Source organism: Astyanax mexicanus, chromosome 3 (genome assembly GCF_023375975.1).
Source record: "Astyanax mexicanus isolate ESR-SI-001 chromosome 3, AstMex3_surface, whole genome shotgun sequence".
Taxonomy (NCBI): Eukaryota; Metazoa; Chordata; class Actinopteri; order Characiformes; family Acestrorhamphidae; genus Astyanax; species Astyanax mexicanus.
Window position 1 is genome coordinate 47,049,787 of NC_064410.1, and position 22,003 is coordinate 47,071,789.

At 40.5% G+C, this 22,003-nt stretch overlaps 1 protein-coding gene across 20 annotated transcripts in view; it reads left to right on the forward strand.

Moving 5' to 3' along the window:
• The window catches only part of macf1a (microtubule actin crosslinking factor 1a), a 230,937-nt gene that overhangs the window by 103,467 nt on the left and 105,467 nt on the right, over nt 1-22,003 (forward strand). For 9 of the 20 annotated variants that reach the window (XM_049475390.1, XM_049475399.1, XM_049475400.1 and 6 more), the window contains 3 exons: nt 7,277-7,366; nt 11,402-11,479; nt 12,850-12,942. In XM_049475390.1, coding sequence (XP_049331347.1) covers nt 7,277-7,366; nt 11,402-11,479; nt 12,850-12,942 — 261 coding nt within the window. Of the gene's footprint in view, nt 1-7,276; nt 7,367-11,401; nt 11,480-12,849; nt 12,943-17,068; nt 20,148-22,003 lie in introns of those variants that run through there. The other 11 variants (XM_049475379.1, XM_049475381.1, XM_049475382.1 and 8 more) reach the window with 3 other exon arrangements.

The following is a 22,003-nucleotide window of genomic DNA, read 5'->3' on the forward strand; positions in this document are numbered from 1 at the left end:
ATAATGAGCTCAAAATGAAGCATTCAGTGCTAACCACTGACACATGTGATAGTAAGACAGGAACACTCTGGAAATAGGCAGGCTAGCATCACAGACTTTTTTTTAAATGTTTGCTCATGGACAAAAAAAATGACAAACTTGTTTGTCAGCTTTATTGTCAAAGACGTATCTCTACTTATTGCTATTCATTCTGTACTAAAAAAACAGTAACCTCACAAGTTTCTTTTTCTTTCAGCTAAGGAAATTACGTCTAACTGACATTGACTTACATATAGTTGTGCAACCCTTACTGTCTTTAAATCCAACTGTTCTGATTGACTACATTACATTTACATTAATGGCAGTTAGCTGGCACTTTTATCCAAAGTGACTTACGAGGTTATTTCTATTACAGAGGAGGGCCAATGTAATGTTAGGAGTCTTGCCCAAGGACTCTTATAGGTGTAGTGCAGATTATTCACCCAGACTGGGAATTGAACCTCAGTCTCCCACATGAGGTAGTGGTGTTATCCACTGCGCCACACCAACCACACCAGAGATTTTGTGCTTATGTTTTTAATAAAATATATATTTTTCTTTAAAAAGATCACAGCATGTTGTCTTGCTTACGGCATTAAATCGTAACCCCTGTATCGTTATACATATCTTCTTGCCATTACACTTAGCCCTTATTTACACCAGATAGAAGTAACTTTGTTAATTTTTGCAGCAAAGTCAATTGATAACAGTTTTATGGGATGAGCATTGCACTGCTACATATTGTATTTGTCATGTAAAAACCTTGTATCTCTGAAAATCGACTTATTAAAAAGGTGACAAAAGCCTTTCTAACTTTCATTGTCAGTGAAAACAGAATTTCATGTCATATTGGAGCGTTTTAATTGGCTCATTCATTATGAAACTTTAACACCTGTCAGACTCCTGAAACAAAGATGAAAATCACCAGAAATTGGAGATACAAGTTTCTTATGTAACAGTTTCAGGGTCTAGCCTCTGCTGGCTCGCGGAGAGCTTATATGTAAAGTGTGTTTAAGCCAGTATCTGCCTGCCCAGCCTCACTGATCACACAGAGGCGTGGAAGTGAGGAATGCTGGGTATTCTAAGGTCAGAATGACAGACCAATCACTGGACCGGGTAGAAGAGCCAGTGACCTCATAACTCTGGCTGTATTACTGTAATGTGGGTCAGACTGCAGTCAGCAGGAATCGTTGGCGAAGCTGTGGTGTAACGTTAGACAAACGCTGGACATTGTGAGTTATATTTACTGAAGGGTTGTGTGACCTGCTGGCTGGCTACAATCAGGGAGAGGAGAGGTGTTGCCCAGTAACATGCACTGACTCGTCTCTAGAGGAAAAGGACAGAGTGCAGACGCCGGAGATGACTTCTATTGACTTAATAAAGCAGTTTGAGGTAGTGGTATTAAGAAAAGTACTATATCTCTAACATTTGCCAAGTTGAGTTTAGATAATAAAGCTGTGTGTATGAGAGTACAGTCCGGTTTTTCCTGTTAGTCACATGTGTGTTTAGTGTGAATGGTAATTTGTATGGTATGTGTGTTAGCTATTAAGAATCTAATGAACAAACCAGTTTACAAACCACTGCATAATGATGTGTAGTGCTTTGTAAACTTGTATGTTTAAGGTGGCATCAGTGAGTGGTGTCATTTAATCTCATTTAGTTAACAGTCTGCATTATATGCAGTATTAAGCAAGTATTGAGCAAGCCAGATCACACATAATGAGAGTATTTATGTAGAAGAATGTGAGGCACCTGACTGTTAATTGGTAAAGGTTCATGTGTGACAGGGGTTTTATCATTACATCAGATCATCAGCTGTGGCTCAGTGGTGTACAGTAGCTCCACCTGACTGTCAGGATCAGTATAGAACAGGTGATTTTGTGCGGTGTGTTGAATAAACAGGTTGACAGGTGTGTATGTGGTTACTCAATAGTAAGGCTGCACTGACTGATGTGTGTGTGGGTAGGGGTGTGGTGGGGATGAGAGACAGAGAGTGTGTGTTTGAGTTTGTGTGTTTGTTTTGTCCTCTGCAAACACACACAACATAAACAATGACTTCATTATTATGCCCATCATGCTGAACCTGTGGGATCTAGGTGATTAAACTAAGATTGTTTTGTATTGTACCTGAACTTAATGCTTAAGTTTAGGAATGACAAGGTGTTCTATTGTTAACTGGTTTATACATGGTTTTAATTAGCACTGTGCTATAGCTATAAAGTCACTGTCGAATTTTGCCAGAAAAGAAAAGTACTGAGGGAGTTACAGATTGATGGGCAGCATGGCAGGTAAATTAGTAACTCCACAGAAAGGCTGCTTAAACAACCTTGGATTTTATTAACCTTTTACTAGTTAGTGCTTGTTTGTGTTTTCTGAGGAGGGCTGTTATATGTGTGGAGAGCTGCAGCATGAAAGTTAAAGGGGCTCTAAAATATCAGACTGTATTTACCTTACAATGACTGAATAAAAAGAATTTGCTATAGTGAACTAATTTGCCATTAACCTTAAGAACTATTGATCCTCCTTTAAAAGAAGGAGCATAACCAAACAGAGCAGGCAAAATAGGATAGTTGAAAAACAGGAGTAAACACAAGGTAACCGCATGGCCTCTATCTACATGGTTGCGCACGTGTCGAAAGCTGTGCAACACGGTTGTGTATCTTTTAAAACCTATTTAAATGTCTGATTAAAAGGCAGATTACTGTTGTTCTGATGTTTTCCTTTGGGTTTTGAGTAGGGGTGGGCGATATGGCCCTAAAATAATATCACGATATTTCATGGTATTTTCGCGATAACGATTCTCTTGGCAATATGACAACATACTGAATTAAAAAAAATAAAAATAAAAAAAACCCTACTGCACCAAAATGAATTAAATTTTCTTATTGCATACGATATAATATGGCAAATTAAAACCAAGCCACACTCAAAGGAAATATGTATATATAAACAAAACAAAATAATGGACAAAAACAACAATCTAATGACCATTAAAATGGTATTAATATAACAGCTTCACCAAAAGAGAATAGAGCTTAGATCGTGCCCAAAAAATCCGACCCGACCCAGCCGGAGCCCGTGCACGTTCTGCCCAAGCCCGACCCAACCCAACCATAAACTGTCTGTTTTCGGGCTGAGTGAATGAGCGAAATATGATCAGAATTATGTTAATTAACACTGTAACATAGCATAACTATTATTTAATTAAAATGATTTTTAAGAACAGCTACACACAGTGCTGCAAGTCAAACGCGGAGGCGTTCACGTGCGCCCAGAGCAAGGTGATTAAATTTTTCATTTTTATTATAGTTTAATTCAGTAAGGGTGGGCTTGCTAGTTTTTATTAGTTTTCACACATCTCATCAGAGAGATCAATCTAATAAACGTGTGAGAGAGAGAGAGAGAGAGAGAGAGAAAGAGAGAAAGAGATTTGCTTGTTTTCTGTCGTATTTTGCGGCTAGCGCGAGCGCTTTACACAAGAACTAACGCCACGGACCACGAGGTGCCGCACGCTCGACAACACCGCCCGCTGTACAACTCCGCTGTACAACAGCGCTTATAAATAAATTAAACACGAAAATTCTGTAATTTCAGTTCGTTTTAGTTAGTTTTATAAACACTAAATACAGTTCGAGATAGTTACATTTTTTCCTTTTAGTTACCGTTTTTATTAGATTCAGTTAACACAAATGTTTTTTCACTTTCAGTTTTCGCTATTCGTTCGCTTTAGTGAACAATAATGATTGGTTACTTAGCAACATTGTGATTATCACACCAGAGCTTTATATAAAATAAAAATATGAGCCCGATTTTGGGACGGTCCTCAGGTCAGGTCGGGTTCGGGCAGAGAATCTAAGCTCTAAACGAGAAAGCAGCAGCACCACAAAAACCGGAGCAGCTAAAAAGAGCTTAACGTCCTTAAATCGGAACTTGGCCTGTCCACGGCAATCACTGAATTAATTAGAGCAAGGAAATCATCACAATTGTGCCTCACTTCACCACGCTAAACCACAGGCACAGCGGCCAGAAGTTCAAGTTCACCGGAAAGAGGAGGGGTTAACCAGGGCAAAGCAAAGTTAAAACAAAAAAAAAGTTCATAGAGCGGCTAAAGTAACGTGCAGTAACTTGGTGTCGGAAATGGTAACGTCGTTATAGTTACAGTCAGAGTAATTAGTTAGATTACTCGTTACTGAAAAAAAGTAACGCCGTTAGTTACGCCGTTAGTTTTAACGCCGTTACTCCCAACACTGATAATATCGTACACGATATTGAAAAATTTTGGCGATATCGTGTACAATACGATATGGCACACCCCTAGTTTTGAGTGCTAGGCGCTAACTCAGCTCTTGATCAGTCCAGACCCAAGACAGGGCAGGGCTGGTGACGTCATGGACCCTGCATTGTTTAATATCACAATATTATAAATGGTCGAAAAAAATAAATTGCAATGTAACATTTTTCCAGTATTATGCAGCCCTAGTTTACACCTCTAAAATGTACATACATCCTGCTCACAATAAAATGTGACTCAGTCTGTAGTGTTAGTAGATACTGGAGAGCTGCACATCACCACTAGTAGTTATGGAAATATAGGTAATTAGACTTTTCCTGGTAATTTAAATGACTGCTACAATTGAATTTCAAATTAAAACACATCATCTGTTCATCAAACTGGAGCTGAACACGCACAAGAAGGGAACATTTAACCATCTTAATTTTAAGCCTGGTAAGCTAAACTCAGGAAAGCGAGTGGGGATAAGTCTAACAGCTAACTAGCCACATACAGAGTGTTTCCATGGTAGTTTTTTATACCTTCAGATATTATGTTCTGTTTTCATATTCTGCAGTGAAATAGTTTCTCACTGTAGTCTATAAGCTACCCCATTTATTTACCTTCTAAGAGCTCTCAGATATTTTACATTAACATGTCTGGATTGATCCACTGGATCAGATCAGAGCATCCCTTAAATTTACAGTGTTTTCACACAGTGTTAAAACTGTTCTTTAATATGAAGCTTCTGTAAGCTTTTTCAAGAGCTATAATTCAGCCAATAAAAGCTGAAGCTTATTAGTTTTTTTTTTAAACAAGCCCTCCATGTAAGAGAAATTGGCATGTTTCATTCTAAGGCAAAATAACAGAGTGGTAAATAGGCTTGTTGAACAACACATTTTTCAACCCCAACCAAAGTTACAATTACTATTTACATGTCAAAAACAACTTAAATACAGTTTAAGTACATGCAGAGATTTAAAAAGTGCTGCCTACAGAAAGTGTCTGATGTTAGAGTGCATGTTCAGACTAATCCAGACATAATTAACACATTTAAAACTTAATAATACAATGCTTTGAGCATGATACTGTCATAATCAGTTCCAGCATGTGATTTCTGCACCTTTTATTTAATTTACATGTGGTTATGGAATGAGGCAAGAGTTGACCTAAGGTGGAGTACTGAAAATTAGGGATTGGCCCATTGCTGGCTGGTGAATGAGTTCATACTTGCATGCAAATAAAGTGTTTTTTCTCTGCAGTGTTTAGTCTGGCTGTATTTGGAAAGGCTTTTGACACATTTTTTTCTGTTATAACACCTCAAGGTTAGGGCTGCAGTGATGTATTTGGCATCACACAAAAGTAATGCCAGTTCAAGTCGTGTTATATCCATCCAGTCAGCAAAAAAAGAAATATCTCAGAGGCTTCTCTCAGAATAGGTTTTCCCTGCTGACTGTTGCGTGCCTGTGAGGCTAATCCTCAGAAAGGTGGAAGGTGTGGAGGAGTAGTTCAGGAGGGTGCAGAATCCTGAGCAAAGGGAAGGACGCAGACAAACTGGGCTACCTGAGAGTGTTCGGACCGTCATGGCCAGATGGTCCCTCTCTATGGCTTAATAGGGCTGCCTGCCAACAGGAGGCAGCTGTGCTGGATCTGCTAGGTCCTGGGTCAACTCATCAGCTCGCTCTACCATAGACACACACAAACACACACACAATCACACAGAGGCACATGACTCTTAATCCTATGTCAGTTTACTCCTGCATGGTCTCACAGGCTTCTGTTCACGAATGGCTTATTTAAATGGGTTTGGTGGCCTCTGCTGGTTAAAGTTAGAATTTCATTGTTTTCACCTGTTTTGAGTTTTCAGATAACCACCGCCTTTATCTCCATCTCAGCCACCCACTTATTACTTTCTAATTAAAAATCTTACATTGATTTTGAACCATGATTTACAGAATTACCAGTATTTTAAAGAGTAAAGTAATTAAATGGACCTGGACAAAAATGGTGGTACCCCTAAAAATAATGTGACCAAAATTTTACCACACTGTTAAATAGAACTCCCAGATTTGCATTATGATCAACAGTAAAAAAAGACAAATATGGAGACTCAAAGCTCCTGCATAATGGTGTTCTCATATAATTTATCTGAAAACTAGGGATGTGTATTTGCAAGAACTTGGCAATTATACAGGGCTTTTGATTGCAATACTATAAGCTTGGCGATACATTGGGATTGGTTAAATTGTATTTTTTTAAAAAAAGTTTACTTTTTATTCAGTCAGAACAGTGGGATCTAAGGACTGTTAGTCACTGCTATCTAGTGGCCAGGACTTAAACACTAAATTAACTTCTGTCTGACACAAATTGATACATTATTGTAAAACATAGTATTAGGGTATAATACAATTTATCTTATATTCCTTGTTAAAACCTGTTTTTACTGGTTACTTTGTTGGTCATGGTGGTTAAAAAGCAGGTCATCCAGTGGATAAAATATCAAATGTAGATAGACTAGCTAAACTAGATTTATTTTTGGTCATACTTGGCATCACGGTAGTCATGCTCCTTAACCAGCTTGGTCTTGCTGGTCAGTGTGGTTAACCAGCGTAGTTGCATTTTACATGTTGGTCATGCTGGTGAACCAGCTTGGTGATGGTAATCATATTGTTTGACCAGCTTGGTTATGTTGGTCAACCAGTGTTCAGTGTTGTGATGCTGGTCAACCAACACAGTCAAACTCACTCATACTAGTTGTCAAACTTGGTCAGGTTGTTCATGCATGAAGACCAGCTAAAACCATCCAGCTCAAATGTAAATGTACCCCAAGCTGGTCAGGAACTAAGCAAACTGCTTTAATCACTTTAATAACTGCTCAGGCTGTTTTTTTCAGTAGGAATGTAATAACCAATTTTTAATGAGGGTTTTATGATTAAACTACTATTTCTCTCTCTCTCTTTTTTTTTTTTTTACACTCTCTCACTGTAGGTGCGGAAGCACATCACAGACCTGTACGAGGACCTGAGAGATGGCCACAATCTCATCTCTTTGCTGGAGGTGCTCTCAGGAGTCCAGCTGGTAAGGATACACAATGTTCACATACATACTCACTCTGAACCTAATCCCTAAGGCCACACAGTACACAGGTCCACTATCATTTCATGATCAAGCAACTCGTCTGCTTGGTCCTGAATGGGAAACACAGCTGGTCACCTGTGGTCCTCACCTGAAGCTTTTAGGAGATGGTTTCCTCCGCCCCTCCTACCACATGACTTCCCCTCACTGAAACAGTGTGACGGTGCACATTTAAGGGAGGGGAACGATATTGCTGACTGACCATGCTTAGCCATGCATGACCACACAGGATGACCTCAGTGCCTGATGACCTCAGCATCTCTGATGAGCTCAGCATCTCTGCATTTTCTTACTGTCTGCTCTGCCTGTCACTGAGACTGCCAGCAGCCACAATGCACTGGGGCCTTTTGATGGATGGGTGATTTAATGCAACGTCTGCTGACTCAGATCCACCAGTTCTCTGTCTCTCTATGTCCTGTTCCATCTTTCATGTCTCCCCCACACACTTGTTCTGACCCCCACTCCCCCTCCTTCCTCAAATTTTCTCCCATTCTCTCTCTCAGCAGCTCATTTCCTCTCATTGCACATTTTGCATATTGGGTTGCATAATGCCAGTTGCCGTTTCCTGTGTTGCATTTTTCATTTATTTCTTTATTTTTTATTTTTTGCATTGCTCTCTCTCCAACTGCTCTTTTACATTGCTCATATTCTGTTCTTTCTCTCTATCTATCTATATATACATATCTTTCGTGATCAGCACAAGGATGGTCCTACTCTCCGGAAAGTGTGTGTGTCACGTGCCCCTCCACTCATCTTGCTGGGTGGGGAGGAGGTGGAGGAAGGAGCTCAGGGAGTATGTTTGACCAAGTCCAAACTACACACACACACACACACACACACACAGACACACACACACAAATATACACTCTCACTTTGTGTGGTTGCATGAGTGTGGTGTGCAGTTTAACTAATGCAAGGTCAAAGGGAAGGGCAGACAGTCTGTTAGCAGACATTTATATAAAGCAATGTTACATTTAATTCAATTCTCAGCTAATCCTTTACATTCAAGTCATGCCAAAAGAGCCAAAACATTAGCAGCGATGGCAGCGAATAATGATAACTATTATTTTGTCGTGCATGTCAAGGCCTGAAATGTATTTTAGACGCTAACAAAACAGTCAGTTCTCTTCAGTTCTCTTCTTCAAAACTTAAAGACCTGAGCAGCTTAGATGGGGGATTTCTGGCAATGGTGCAATGAGGTGCAAATCCAAACTTATTGTTGGCTTATTGGCTAACCCATCTGTGCAGAATGTTATTAAAAAAAAAAAAGATTATTGTGAGAAACAGTGACCCCTGTTGTACAGCTTTAAATCAGTCATAGTGGCCATTATAACCCGTCCACTGTAAAAAAAAAAAAAAAAAAAAAAACCTAGAGAAGCACCACAAGCACCTGCACTAGACCTTGAAGCAATACAAGAAGGTCGGCTGGTCTGATGAGGTCTGATAGATGTGTACCAACTAGGGGTGGGCGATATGGCTCAAAAATAATATCAATAATATATATAATAATATATATTTCAGGGTGTTTTTGCGATAACGATATACTTGGCGATATAGGAAAACTAAAATAATTCATTCATTTCTGGAATATAGTATAAAAGTATAACAGAATAATCATAATGTGGCAAAATAAATAATATAGCATAAAATAATATAATGCAGCAAATAATATTGCAGAATATTTAGTGCATGCATATAAACTGCAAACTAAAACAATTATACAATAAATAAACCTAAAGCTTCACTGTAAATAATATACTACTTTTAAGACAGAACAGCCTTACTATCAAGATATGGATTTTTAATATCATGATATTTCTGTGTCACGATACATTGTGTACGATATAATATTGCCCACCCCTAGTATCAACTACAAGATCATCCACCAAGCAAATAACACGAGTTAAAGCATCTAATGCTAACATCTTGCTTCCAAATACCACAGAGCATCTGAAACCAAGACATAGGTGGCACACAGATGTCCAACAGCATATTTGTCAGGGTGTCCTAATGTTTAGGTTCATTGATTACGTAATGTAAGTATGTAGGCTGTACTTTGAGCTACACCCTACATAGTATCATCACAATGGCAAGTTTACCAATAACCCAAAAGTATTCATTCAGCTGAGACATATAGTGTGAAAAAAGACCATGTTTAGATCAGTAGAGTACTGGGCAGGTGTTGCCTGCTCCTCTTCCCTGCATGGAGCCGGTCCTGCCCTCAGTTCCAACTCCCTAGAGCTCCTCTAGCCCACTGCTCTGAAACAGTACTGAATAACCAGCACTGCATCTCTCTCACAGCCCACTGCACTCCTCTGTGTGAGTGTGTGTGTGTCTCTGGTGTGTAGTTTAGCTTCCAAGACACAGATTAAAGTGTTGGTTTAGCTGAAAATGTCATTTATACAACTTTTTTTAATGCCTGAGGCTTGCATCTTTAGCTCTGTGTTGGAGCTACAAGGCTTATGCGACTAATTAGTAATGGAAGCTTGTATCCTGCCAAATAGCGATGTACTTGCAAAAGTCATATACAAGTAACCTCATGTAATTATGTACTTACTGACACTGTATGAAACTCTTTTTATTTAATATACACTAATTAGCCGTAACATTAATGCTACATCCTTGAATTCTGTAATTACATACCCTAGTCCATCTGTTTGCTTGGTCAGGTGGATCAGATACAGCAGTACTGCTGGAGTTTTTAAACATCTGTGTCACTGCTGGAATGATAATAGACGACCAATCAGAAATACCCAGCTGCCAGTGCCCTGTGTGCAGCATCTTGTGACCACAAATGATGACTTTAGTCTGTTAGGATGTAACTACAAGGTTCAAATCCTGTTCATGTAGCTTTTCCTCGGCTACCGAACCCAAGAGATAGCACAAGTGGCCTTGCTCTCTCTTTGTGGGTGGATGGCATTCTCTCACGACGTTATTCCAAAGGGTGATGTCGCTCAAATAAGGCGTCTGTGAGCTGATGTATTTAAACCGAGTCACTGTGCTTTCCTCCGAGCGTGCTGTGATGCTGCATCAGCAGCAGTTTGAAAAGAGGAGGGGGCTGACTTCACATGTATCAGAGGAGACATGTGCTGGTCTTTACCCTCCTGGTGTTGGGGCATCGCTAGTCATAGGGGGAGTCCTAAAGAGTGGGTTGGGTAATTGGCCATGTAAATTGGGAGAAAATGGGATAAGAATTAGAAAAAAAAGTGTAACTACAGTGTGCTTCTATGTGGTTAGTGGAGCTGATTAGATGGACAGTGTATCTTCAAAATAAGGATGCAACTTTTTATATCAAATATACATTTAAAAGTAGGTAGACAGATTTTATATGGATAAAAATATATGATATTCTTTGCTATATATAAAAACATATTCTATCAGAAACCTTGTAAGCAAGTTTGGGGCAAGTTGCTAGATGTTAAAATGTGGTTATAAGCTGCTATATTTTGTTAGTTACATTAGCTTTGAAGCTTTAGTTGTTGATGATGTTCTACACCAACATGAAGCCAAACATATGCCTTGGTTGAGTCTGTTTTAAAACATGCAAAACTGTGAATTCCTTTTCGTTTTTGGCCAAACCATCACTTTAAGCAGTGAAAGTGCATGGTGGTGTGTGTGTGTGCTTGTGTGTGTATAAGAGAGAGTTTTTTGTAAGTATATTGGACAGCTATAAAATGGCACTGTGTGGTTTTTATGCATGGAATGATGATGAATGCAGCGTTTCTCTGTGAGAGATTTTGACTGTTCCCCCATGACAGTTTCATGGCACTCTTACTGGTCCTGCCACTCTGAGACGAGCTGTTTTAATGACTGCTGATGGCTCTGTCCTTTTGCTCTGGACGTTTCTGCTTTTTTTGCTGTGTTTGCTTTCACTGCTTTTGGCTTGCAAATGACACCCCTCTGTTCTCTCCCACTAATTTACTGTGAGCTGTGAACTATAAACTCATTTTGTTTTGTTTTTTCTCTCATTTTTTCCAGCCAAGAGAAAAGGGTCGCATGAGATTTCATCGACTCCAGAATGTGCAGATTGCCTTGGACTTCCTCAAACAGAGACAGGTATAGAACAAAACAAAAGCACACAAACAAAGAATTGTATTAATTCCAACAAATCTAGGGCATTGCTTAATATCCATTTTCTGGTAACATTACAGAAACTTACATCACTTATACGTACAGATCTTAAACTCTTAGTATTCCCTGGGATGTTTGCTTTTATACTTGCCATTAAAGTCAGGACACAATGTCCAGCAGCTTATCGATTTCTGAATCATATACTGTGCAAAATAGACTCACTGAAAAGTGCAAGCTAGGCTAGAGCAAGGTAAATGTTAGCCACTACTGTTTGGAAGCATGTGTAAAACATTTTGTCTAAATCACTGTAGAATGTTCCACTTGTTGGCTGTAATATAAATGTCTGTGTGTTTTTCCTGATCATATGTTATTATAATAATATAATTTTTATAAGTTTACACTTAACTTAACATTAAATTACTGTTATAAAAACCCAGGTAAAAGGAGCTACGAAATTACATATAAGAAGCTAATGACGTCTTCTTTTTTTTGATTGGCTTATATCTATGCCCTCCCGCTTTCAAAGCAGGACAATTTTCTGTAGTCTCTGACAGACAGGGTCAGCAGGCTCACCCAGTATTTGACAAAAGTGACCAAAGGACTGTGAGGGCAAGTGTCAAACATTAGTGGCCCTTGGGACTAGGCTTGTCACAGATGTTTAATTAATTGCAAATATTGTCACCAGTTGTTAGCTTTTATCTTTATGCGTGCACACTACAGCAGGCAGAATGTTGATTAAGAGAAAAAAATAAAAGAAATGAGAGAACCATAAAAACGTATAATTTTGATGTTAATATTCTACTGGAAACAACATGGAGCACTTTTAGAGGGCAGATGTAAGTTTTGTCTGTTAATAAAAGCTGTAGCTGTGCTTGTCAGTCAGTTTGAAACTAAGTATGGCCAGTTAGACAGTAAGAGAGATCATTTAGACTTATTTGTTTATACTTCCATAAAATAGCAATAAAAGACCAATTAATTGCAGGTGCAAAATGATCTTTAAAATCTTTAAAAAAAAATCAACTTTTAACGAAGAAGAAGAAGAAGAAAAACCTTCATAACTTGGAAGTTAGTGTAAAAATATTTTATTATTTTGGAGGATTCAAACTAGTCTATTCATCATAAGTTGGTCAAAAATAAACAACAAAACTGAAGATGCAAGATTTTTGCTTGACCATAACTATAACATTTATTCCTTTACATTGTAAATCCTGTTATATTTATATTGCAGCTAAGAGATAATAAAGACAACAAAGAGAACTTTAACCTGAATTCAGTTAAAATGTATTTTTAGTAACATGTTTATAAATAAGGTGTTTGATTCATATGTAAACTAACTACTTTCCCTTCCATTATAGGTCAAATTAGTCAATATACGAAACGATGACATCACCGATGGAAACCCGAAGCTAACTCTAGGGCTGATCTGGACCATCATCCTCCATTTCCAGGTAAGTTCAGGCTTTCCCTGATCCAGTACCATAACTGTAATGCTGAAGCTAACTGAAGCAAATGCTGAGGCACTGCTATTGTCTTTCCTTATCAGGCTTGGGGGAGGTAATGCAAATGAGATTGTTGTGAGAGAAGGAGTAAGTAAGGATGGAGAGGGAGTGCCAAGTTCAAGTGTCAGAAGAACTCTGTTGATGAGCTTGATAGCTTTGGCCCCCTGGCTTTGAGTGCTTTGCTTGGGCACAGAGCTGCAGAGCAGATGAGAGGATTGTCTGGGATGGGGAGTTAAGAGGGCACGAGGCAGAGCTGTAGGTGGTGTGGATTTGTGCTTGCAGTGTATCCCTGAGGAGCACTGCCAGCCTGCCGACAGGGAGGTGAAGAGGAGAGTGTCAGAAAAGCCTTGAGGAGCCTATTTCGGCAACAACTGTGTGGGTGTGTGTCTCTGTATGTGTACTGCAGCCTGCAGATGGCTTGTGCTTGCTAGTATCTGCGGGGCAGGACACTTCTCTAGGTCACATCTAGATTACACTGATGAGCTTTTTGAGTTCTGCAGCACTGATTTTACAGATATCTGTGTGGTTAGTAGTTAATTGCATATTGTTAATTGATGGCAGTGGTTGGAACCTCTTTACAGCATCAGCTGTTTGCTCTAGTTATTTTTACTATATTAACAAAGGGTTCAGGGTACAGTGCAACATAAGCTGAGTCTCCTCTCCACTGCAGTATTAGTCAGAGGAGGTACAAAAATGCAGAGACCAAAGACAAGACATGAAACAAGGTGGATAGACAAGAAGTACAAAGATAATAAAGACATGAATACAAAAATACAAATTTGTGAATTTACATTTGCAAATGTGTGCTTAAAGGCTGGTGATTAAGGTGCAAACTAAGTTACTATACTAAAATTTAAATATAAAAAGTGATGTGCATGTAACTGGAAAAGTAAACTACAAAGTTCCATAATCATGAGATTCTTAAATATTGGGTAGGTTCAGTATATCTATTTCATGTTCTAAATGCTACTTTGTTAAAGAATCCACCATAAGCTTGTACATGTATCATGTAATGCTCAATCCTTCCATAAGAGGGCGCCGTTGGCTTTATAAGAGGCCTGACGTCACAAGGTGACATAGGGACCTAGTTGCCAAGGAGACTCTGCTGTGTATGACACTGCAGGCACTTTAAACAGCATGATTCAGCAAAAAGCAGAAAGGAATGAGGGGATTTTGTGGGAATGTAAAGGGAAAACCTTTGGACGTGATGGTAAATGGCAATAAGAAGTGTGTACATGTGAGAGTGTGTTGCTCTAATGGGATGTTCTGAGGGATTGAGTGGCTATTATGTGAAGACTTTACCAGGGGTGAACAGTGCATTAAGGACAATGTGGTGTAATTAACAAAGCACAGCTCAGCACAATGTGCAGGAAGCTTTTATTGCACATTTTTAAGATAAGTCAATGTTGAAATGTGGAAATGTGTCTCCTCGAATATTCACTGTCGGTTAATTGTTCATTTGTATTGGGAAACGCATGCACTATTGCACCATCAATAAACATCTATTTTTAGTTCTATTTTTAAATACATAAGGCGCACTGAATTATGAGGCACATTATGCAACACTAGTAAGGAACAGGGGTCTCGCCATCTTTGCCTTCTAATTCAGCAGGTCTCTCCACTGCAGGGTGGGGGGTATATTATCCAAGTTAAGTAAACAAAACTGTAGTGGCTAACCACTAGCGCTTAGCACCAGATTATAAGGCGCAGTGATGATTAAAGAAAATTTAAGGAATTTAAGTGCACCTTATAGTTCGAAAAATACTTTAGTAATTTTGATGTTAACACTTTACTGGAGAAAACATTTAGCTACATAATTTAAGTCAAAAGGTTATGAAGAAAGACAGTTTAATTTCAGTTGCAGAAAAAATCTAAAGCAAATGAACACCAGCTAAAGTTTTATAAATGTGGCAGGCCTGTTTAAAACTAAGATAATCGCTGTCGGCTAATTGATATTTGTAATAAGATCGCATTACCCAAAGTGCTGGGGAGTCATAAAAAGTTAGGGACAGGAGCTGTACCCACAGGAACAGAGATGTGGGGCATGGTAGAAATAATCGTTGACTGATTATTTGATTACTGGAATACTGAAATGATCATTCGTTGCTGCCCCAGTGCTCAGCATTATCTAAAAAGCATCATTATAAACCATCAATCAATTTGAATGAACATCAATAAACACTAATCCTATCATCACCACTCAAAGCCTAGAGGCATCCTCTAGAGACTATCCCTCCTGTCCTTCTTGCTCAATTTGGGACAGTTCCCTTGGAAAATTGTGCTGCAATTTAGGTTAACTGTGGCCTCTCAGAATTGTCTTCAAGATGTCCTTGTCTTGACTTGGATTCTGACTGAACCGTTCAGTCAGCTCAGAGGTGTCTCTTTCTTACCTATGCTGTGACAGGTGTAATTGGCTGTTAGTGGTAAAGTGATAGAGGATGTCAGGTGGAGGAGGAGGCTGGTATGTGGGAGGAGTAAGTGTTTCAGTGGAGAGAGACATAAGTAAGCCCAGAGGAGCTGTTGTTGATGGTGTTTTGAAACTATTATAATGGGGTGTGCTTAGGAAGGAAGGTAGCTGCTCTTGGTTGACTGATCTCACTGAGATCAGTTTGTAGCAGTAGTGTTTTTACCAACATGAATTTGGCACCCTATGCAATTGTGCTACTTTTCGGCTCACTCAAACATTACCCGAACTTTGCTCATGGGGGTTGGCAGGAGTAAGTCCTGGTAATATCTAATACAACTAATCTAGACATTTGTGTTTACACATAAAGCTTTTTTAATAAAAGAAATGTTGTGCGCAAACATTATTACAGGGCTAATAGCACACCTGCAATTATGTTCTTGTTCTTCGTATTCTTATAAAAACTGTAGTTCAGATGTTTATAAGCAGTGTCATCTCCATGAAAAGTAATTACAAATTGTGTCCCTCATAAAAAAACTGAAATAGTTTTATGAGATGACTTCTATCCAATTATGGGAAAGTAACATTTATGTTTATGGAAGTAAAGTTAGCTGACACTCTTATCTAGAGCAACTTATGTTTTTGTGCAGGCGAATGTAGATCTGGGATTTAACATTAGTTATAACCACTATACTATACACTATAGACTACACCAACCACCAACCCAAAAAGCAGAAAAACAACCAGTGTTGCTTTTGACCATTTTCATCTGAAATGTTTTGATGACAGAAATTCCACTGCATCACTACATCATTTCTCAATAAAGATACCAGCACATACCATGTTTTCATAGCACAGATCAGAACAAACACAGCATTGTTTTCTGATCATTTTATTCATACAGGTGTCTTTGTCCTACATTAGTACACAAGAAGCGTGAATGCTGCAGGGGGGGGCATTTAATGAACGTCTGCTCAGGTTGCTAATTTAGGCCACAGTTGTAGGTGATGTGGGGCTTATTAATTAATTGACTGCCTACACGACATTTGTGTGCTATATGATTTGTACTTATGTACTTATGTGGAATCTGGAGGAGAATGCATTTCTGTGTTACCTTAGAGTGCCTAATGTTGTGGCACATAAGTGGTTTAATGCCACATTACTGCTGAACAGTACTGTATGGTGAAGATGTGATGTCCCAGATGGCAGGTAGCCTATTTTTGTCTTCTTGCCTTTCTTCTCTGCAGCTGATGAGCCCCTGCTCTGTTTTTTTCCTCTCTCATGTCAGGGATTGCTCATGCAACCCCACTGTCTCTTAATTGGTGTTTCTGTTTTCCACAGTGTTATTTTTGAAAAACAGGGGTTTCTCTGCTAGATTGGCCGGAAGCAGAGCAGAGGCAAGAGGCTTTTTGGCAGAGATGCAGCAAAACAGATTTAGAATTGATTTCTTTCGTATTCGGAGCCTGCCAACTGGTCTTAAGGTTTTGGGTTTTGTGTGTGTGCAAGCTCTGAGCTCATAGGCAGACGAGAACGAGTGAGCGAGGGAGAGGGAGGGAGTGACGAGGAAGCAGATAGGAGGAGAGAGAGCGAGGTAGAGGGGGGAGGGAGGGATCTACAGCAGCAGCAGTGTGTTGTGTGAGGCTGCAGCACACTGGAGATAAAGCTTTTTGCAGCCGGTGTGTGCCAGCGAGGAAGAGAGAGAGTGAGAGAGAGAAGACGGGTTGCCCAGCGACAGAGAGGGAAAACCGGCAGGCTGCTGCTACTGGAGCCCCCAGCTTCTCTCGACCACAGGCCTCTGAAGCATCACCACATTCAAGACACATTCTTAGGATCTGAGGGATCGCCCAGCCCTACAGGCACACACACCATCTCTCTGCCTCTGACACTCTGAGACACACATACAGTGTAGGAGCCCTGGATCAATCGGATCAGTCCCGGGATGCTTGAGCGATGGAGCTCTACTTTCTTTTGGACCGGAACGACTGCTTCTCCTCTCCGCAGATACTACGAAGCTACAGGCAGAGGATAAGCTCCCCAGTTTTTCCCACAGTGGGTTCAAGCAGCCGGCCCAGCCCTACCCTGCCACTGCTCTAATTAGATTCCTCAACCAGAGAGGCAACAGAACCAGGGAGCGGCACCCTCACTGCCTGTGAAGAACATCTTCCATGGAGAGACAAAGAGAAGATAGGAACTCCAAGCCAAAATCCGCAGATACCTTTGGTTCTGTGACGGGATTAGCTGTGGCCACAGGGGGATAGTGTGTTAGTGTGTTGGGTTTGTGTGTTGTTGCATGCATGTATGGTGTGTGTAAGGTCTTGACTCATCCCGCTCTCTGCTCCTTTTATCGACTCTGTTGCTTGTGTATGTGTGATTGTCTGTCTCCTCCTGGTGCATGTGATATCAGTTGCCCTGGCAGCAGAGGTGGGACACCCAGTGCTCCCTCCTCTTCTTGCTGCTTTCTGGAGACCCTGGGGACCTGGGGTCTAACACTGGATGCCTTGTGCACACTTACACACAAGGGGCTATGGGATTTAAAGAGAAGCTGTGCTATGATTAGCCCTTATTGAATTGCTGATGACCTGCTGAAGGCTTGGCTGACTCAGCTCTTTTGCCCTCCACCGGACAATCTAAGATCTGTCAAATTTAAATGCCGGGACAGTCCTGTAACGTTGGAGTACCAATACACTGGAGAACAAATCCACTACTGCCACAACTACAGTTGCAACAGTTACTACTTATGTTGTAATAATCCATGAAGTGGAGCTAACAGTGATGCATGCTAGCGGAATCTGATGAGGCAGAGCTCTGGACTATTACGCATCGGACATCCCACAGGGAAAACCCATCAAAACTACATCCACTTGTGTTCCTGTTGATTTGAAAGCGGAGAGCAGTCGCTGACCACTACATACTTCCTTTTGCCAAGCTGGCAGTGATGTGTCCTGACTCAGACTTACAGACTGTGTGTGTATATGCATACGTATCTGTATGCCTGCACTGCAGCCCTGGTCTCACAGAGGAATATTAGCAGCAGGATGGGGGGTGTATGAAACAGCATTCTTGTGCCAAAGACTCTTCTATTCTTCAACATACTGCCTATAGAATTCCCCAGAAGGATTTTTATTGAGTTTGACTTCTTCATAAAGCAGCTCTGCACCATGACTGCACTGATGGTGTGAGATAAAAAGGCATGCATGCTGGTAGACGTGAATATTTCATAAAGGGAACAGCCTATATTCAGTGCGGGTGTCCTTGAGGCTTGCTAGGACCCTGCTGTGACGTTGACGAGTGAATGAAGAGTTGACCACAGCATTGCCTGTGTACAGAGAGGGAGCAACAGGAGGAACAGTAGCAGGTGTGCAATGCAAACTGACAGAACATCAGCCTAAAGTACTTGCCAACATCTTATCGCTCTAGGGCTGCCCTAGTTGTTTCTAATTTGTGATCAAGTTTTCTAATAAGAACATCTTTTTGATTTTTGTGGAAAGATGCAAAGCACTTTATGGAAAAGTTTAGAAGGATGATGATTCTCCGTAAGGGCAAACTATTAATATTATGAAACTTCAGCTTGACTACAAAGATGACCAGGAAAATAAAGCACCATGCATGCTATGTAGGAGTGGTGCTTTGAGTCAGTGACACTGTGTGTCCTTGTTAACCCTGTTCTGTAGTCACTGGGATCTCTAACCTCTTTCAGGTTATTTCAGTTTTTGGTCCTCTTCTGGAAATGGGCAGCTCTCTTGGTTGTGTGAAACAACCTAGGGAGAGAGGTTCGGATGGAATTTCTCCCCTATCACCCAAGAGGAAACTACGCTTCAGAAGAAAACGTAAAGCAAAAACTACACAAAAAGGTCGTGAGAAGGAAGAGGTGGTTGAAAGCATTGGACTTAAAGTGGATGCCACCGCAAGTAACACAAACAAACCAAGTAGCCAAACAGTAAATGAAACCCCCACCCAAGTGGTCCTAGTTCCTGGTGCACCCCCTATTCTGGGCAGCACCGGTACTCTCCGGGGGAGCAGGGTGGCAATTCTCTCTCCTGACCCTAGCCCAGCATGGCTGGGGGCATTCCACCAGACATCGAAAGAAAGGGTTAAGGAGGAGCCACAGGCAGAGGCTACCCATTCCACACCAGGGGGAGGCAAAGTGTGCCGGGTACGAGAGAGAGTTCAGGGAGTTGTAGAGAGACCTTGCCTTTTAAGTGCCAAAAATGGAGAACTTGAGGTAGAAGAGGAGGAGGAGGATGAAGCTGCACAAAGTGAACTGTTGGTTGATGATCCCTTGGAATCAGAGCGAAAAGGTGTGGTTCACATTCGGGAAGCAGGAGGCAGGCTTTGCGTGGTCCGTACTGTTTACCCAAGGGATTATGGGTCACCTGTTTGGCATGACAAAGGATCAGAGGTACATGCTGAACCCTCTGCTGCATCTCCCATTTTTGGTGACATTCAGAAAGTGCAGGTTCATGAAGGAGAGAGACAGTCTTCTCTGGGAATAGGTGCACCAAAGACAGAAATCTTACTTGATCCAGCAGGGAAAGTGTTCCTGTTAGATAGCCCTGCTCAGGTAGGAGAAGGTCCTGGACCTCTACAGGACCCCCAGTCCTCAGGCTATGCCAGCGACGTGCCTCTCACCTCCCCGGAGACAGGGGGTGCTGTTCACAGAGACTGGGGAAGCTCTTCTGAAGTATTGAACTCGTCCGTGCTGGAAAGTCCCATTTCTCCACCAGAGAAACCATCGCAGCCATTACCTCAGGTCAGAGCCTCTCTCAGATGGTAGCAATCAGAGTGTTTGCATATGAAGCACTTGAAAGAGATTGATGAAAGGAGGTGGTCTTTTATGAGCAACGTGATTGACGTGTGTTTGTCCATAGCTTTTGTGCTTCCAGACTCAATCGTGCATGCTTTTGTTTCTCAGCATATCAGCTGTGCATGAAGCAAACATCTCCACCTCCTTCCTGACCATGTCCCATGAGCCTAATCAGCATCACACAGAGCAGCTCAGCTCTCACTCTCTTTCTCTTTCATTTCCCTCTTCTGTCCCTTATTATTCCTCTACCCTCACACCACCACCCACACTCTCCTCTGTCAGTCTTGACACTGCTATAGTGTAGCTGTCTGGCGTTGCCACAAATCTGAGTTACAGTGAAGTGTTCTGCTACGTTCTTAGCTGCTATACATTTAAATTAGAACCTTTATTTGCTTCTTCAGCACTGCAGTGCTCCAGTTTAATGTGTGGTTAATGTGGCTTGTACTGCCTTCTTTATAAACTAGCTGCAGTGGTGGCTGGTAATGGATATTGGATGGTGCAGGAGAGGGATTTAATAGCCTTGTTACAGACAATGTTGTAACAGCCTACTCCTTGTTAGATGTTAGAAGATGGTAACGGGAGTTATGGGTTCATTCTAACCTTAACTTACCCTGATGGTTCATGTACCTTCATTGTGAGAATGTTGCTAATTGAATAAATGCTAATTTATGACTGTATGGCTTCTCAGTATAGGGTTGCAATGAGACTAAAAGCACTTACACTATGAGCAAGTTCCTAGACAGTGATTAAGCTTAGTTGTAGTCTTTATATTATTTTCAATGGAAATGGAGATCTCCATTCAAAATGATGTGTAGTTCAAGACTATACTTAAACCTTTTCTGGGAAACACTGCTACTTTCAGCTGTGTTAAGTTGCACCCATTGCTAACACACATATTTTGCAAATGCACATGAATTATTGCCAGTAGATTGGGACTCCTTTGGGCATGAACCTGTTCCCATTGCCAGTTTGAAAGCTAGAAGGGTGTAAAAAGGTGTGTAAATTCCTGGAACTGTGTTCTCTGGAATGACTGTGCTCCATCCATTGCTTTTGGGATGGGTTTTGGAATTGGGGATGAGGTTGGCAACAGAAAAACTAATGAACTGGTTACTAAATTCTATCGAGTAATTAGAACAGTACTATAAAATTGAGCAAAAAGACTTTCCTGTACAGTAGAGACAAATACTCAAAATTATTTTAAATATTAGTCAAAACAAATAAGGTACTGAGTGTATATAATATAATACTGGAAAAATGCAAATTTATGCCTATAACATTACTAATACCATGTTAGCGCTGTGTTAGATAATACTGAGCTTATCATCAATGATGTGCTGCAGTAGACTGAAGCATCCTACTTGTTGGGGAAGTCAATCATGAGCACATACACAATAGGGTTGCATATATTGCAGTAAGGGCTATTGCAATCTGAAATTGCACAAAACTGCAATATGTAAATGACCCTTCTTGCAAGTCATAATATATGTTTTATGTTTATTGTGTGCTGTGAGCATCCTGAATCATTTCAGATGTCCCCTGGGAGCGTTTGCTCTGTGTGGTATTGTCATGATTCAACAACCTATTCTTTTTTGATGAAAAGCCAGTATTACCCATGTTTTATATAGGGGTGGGAATCGATTACTATCTCACGATTCGATTCGATTCCGATTTTGGGGGCCACGATTCGATTCAAAATCGATTTTTGATTCAAAACGATTTGAATTATAAAAATTTCTGCTTCTGGCTTATGAATCTTATTGAAAAAAAACCCCTCCATAATATACACTGGTCCTGGAGCAAGT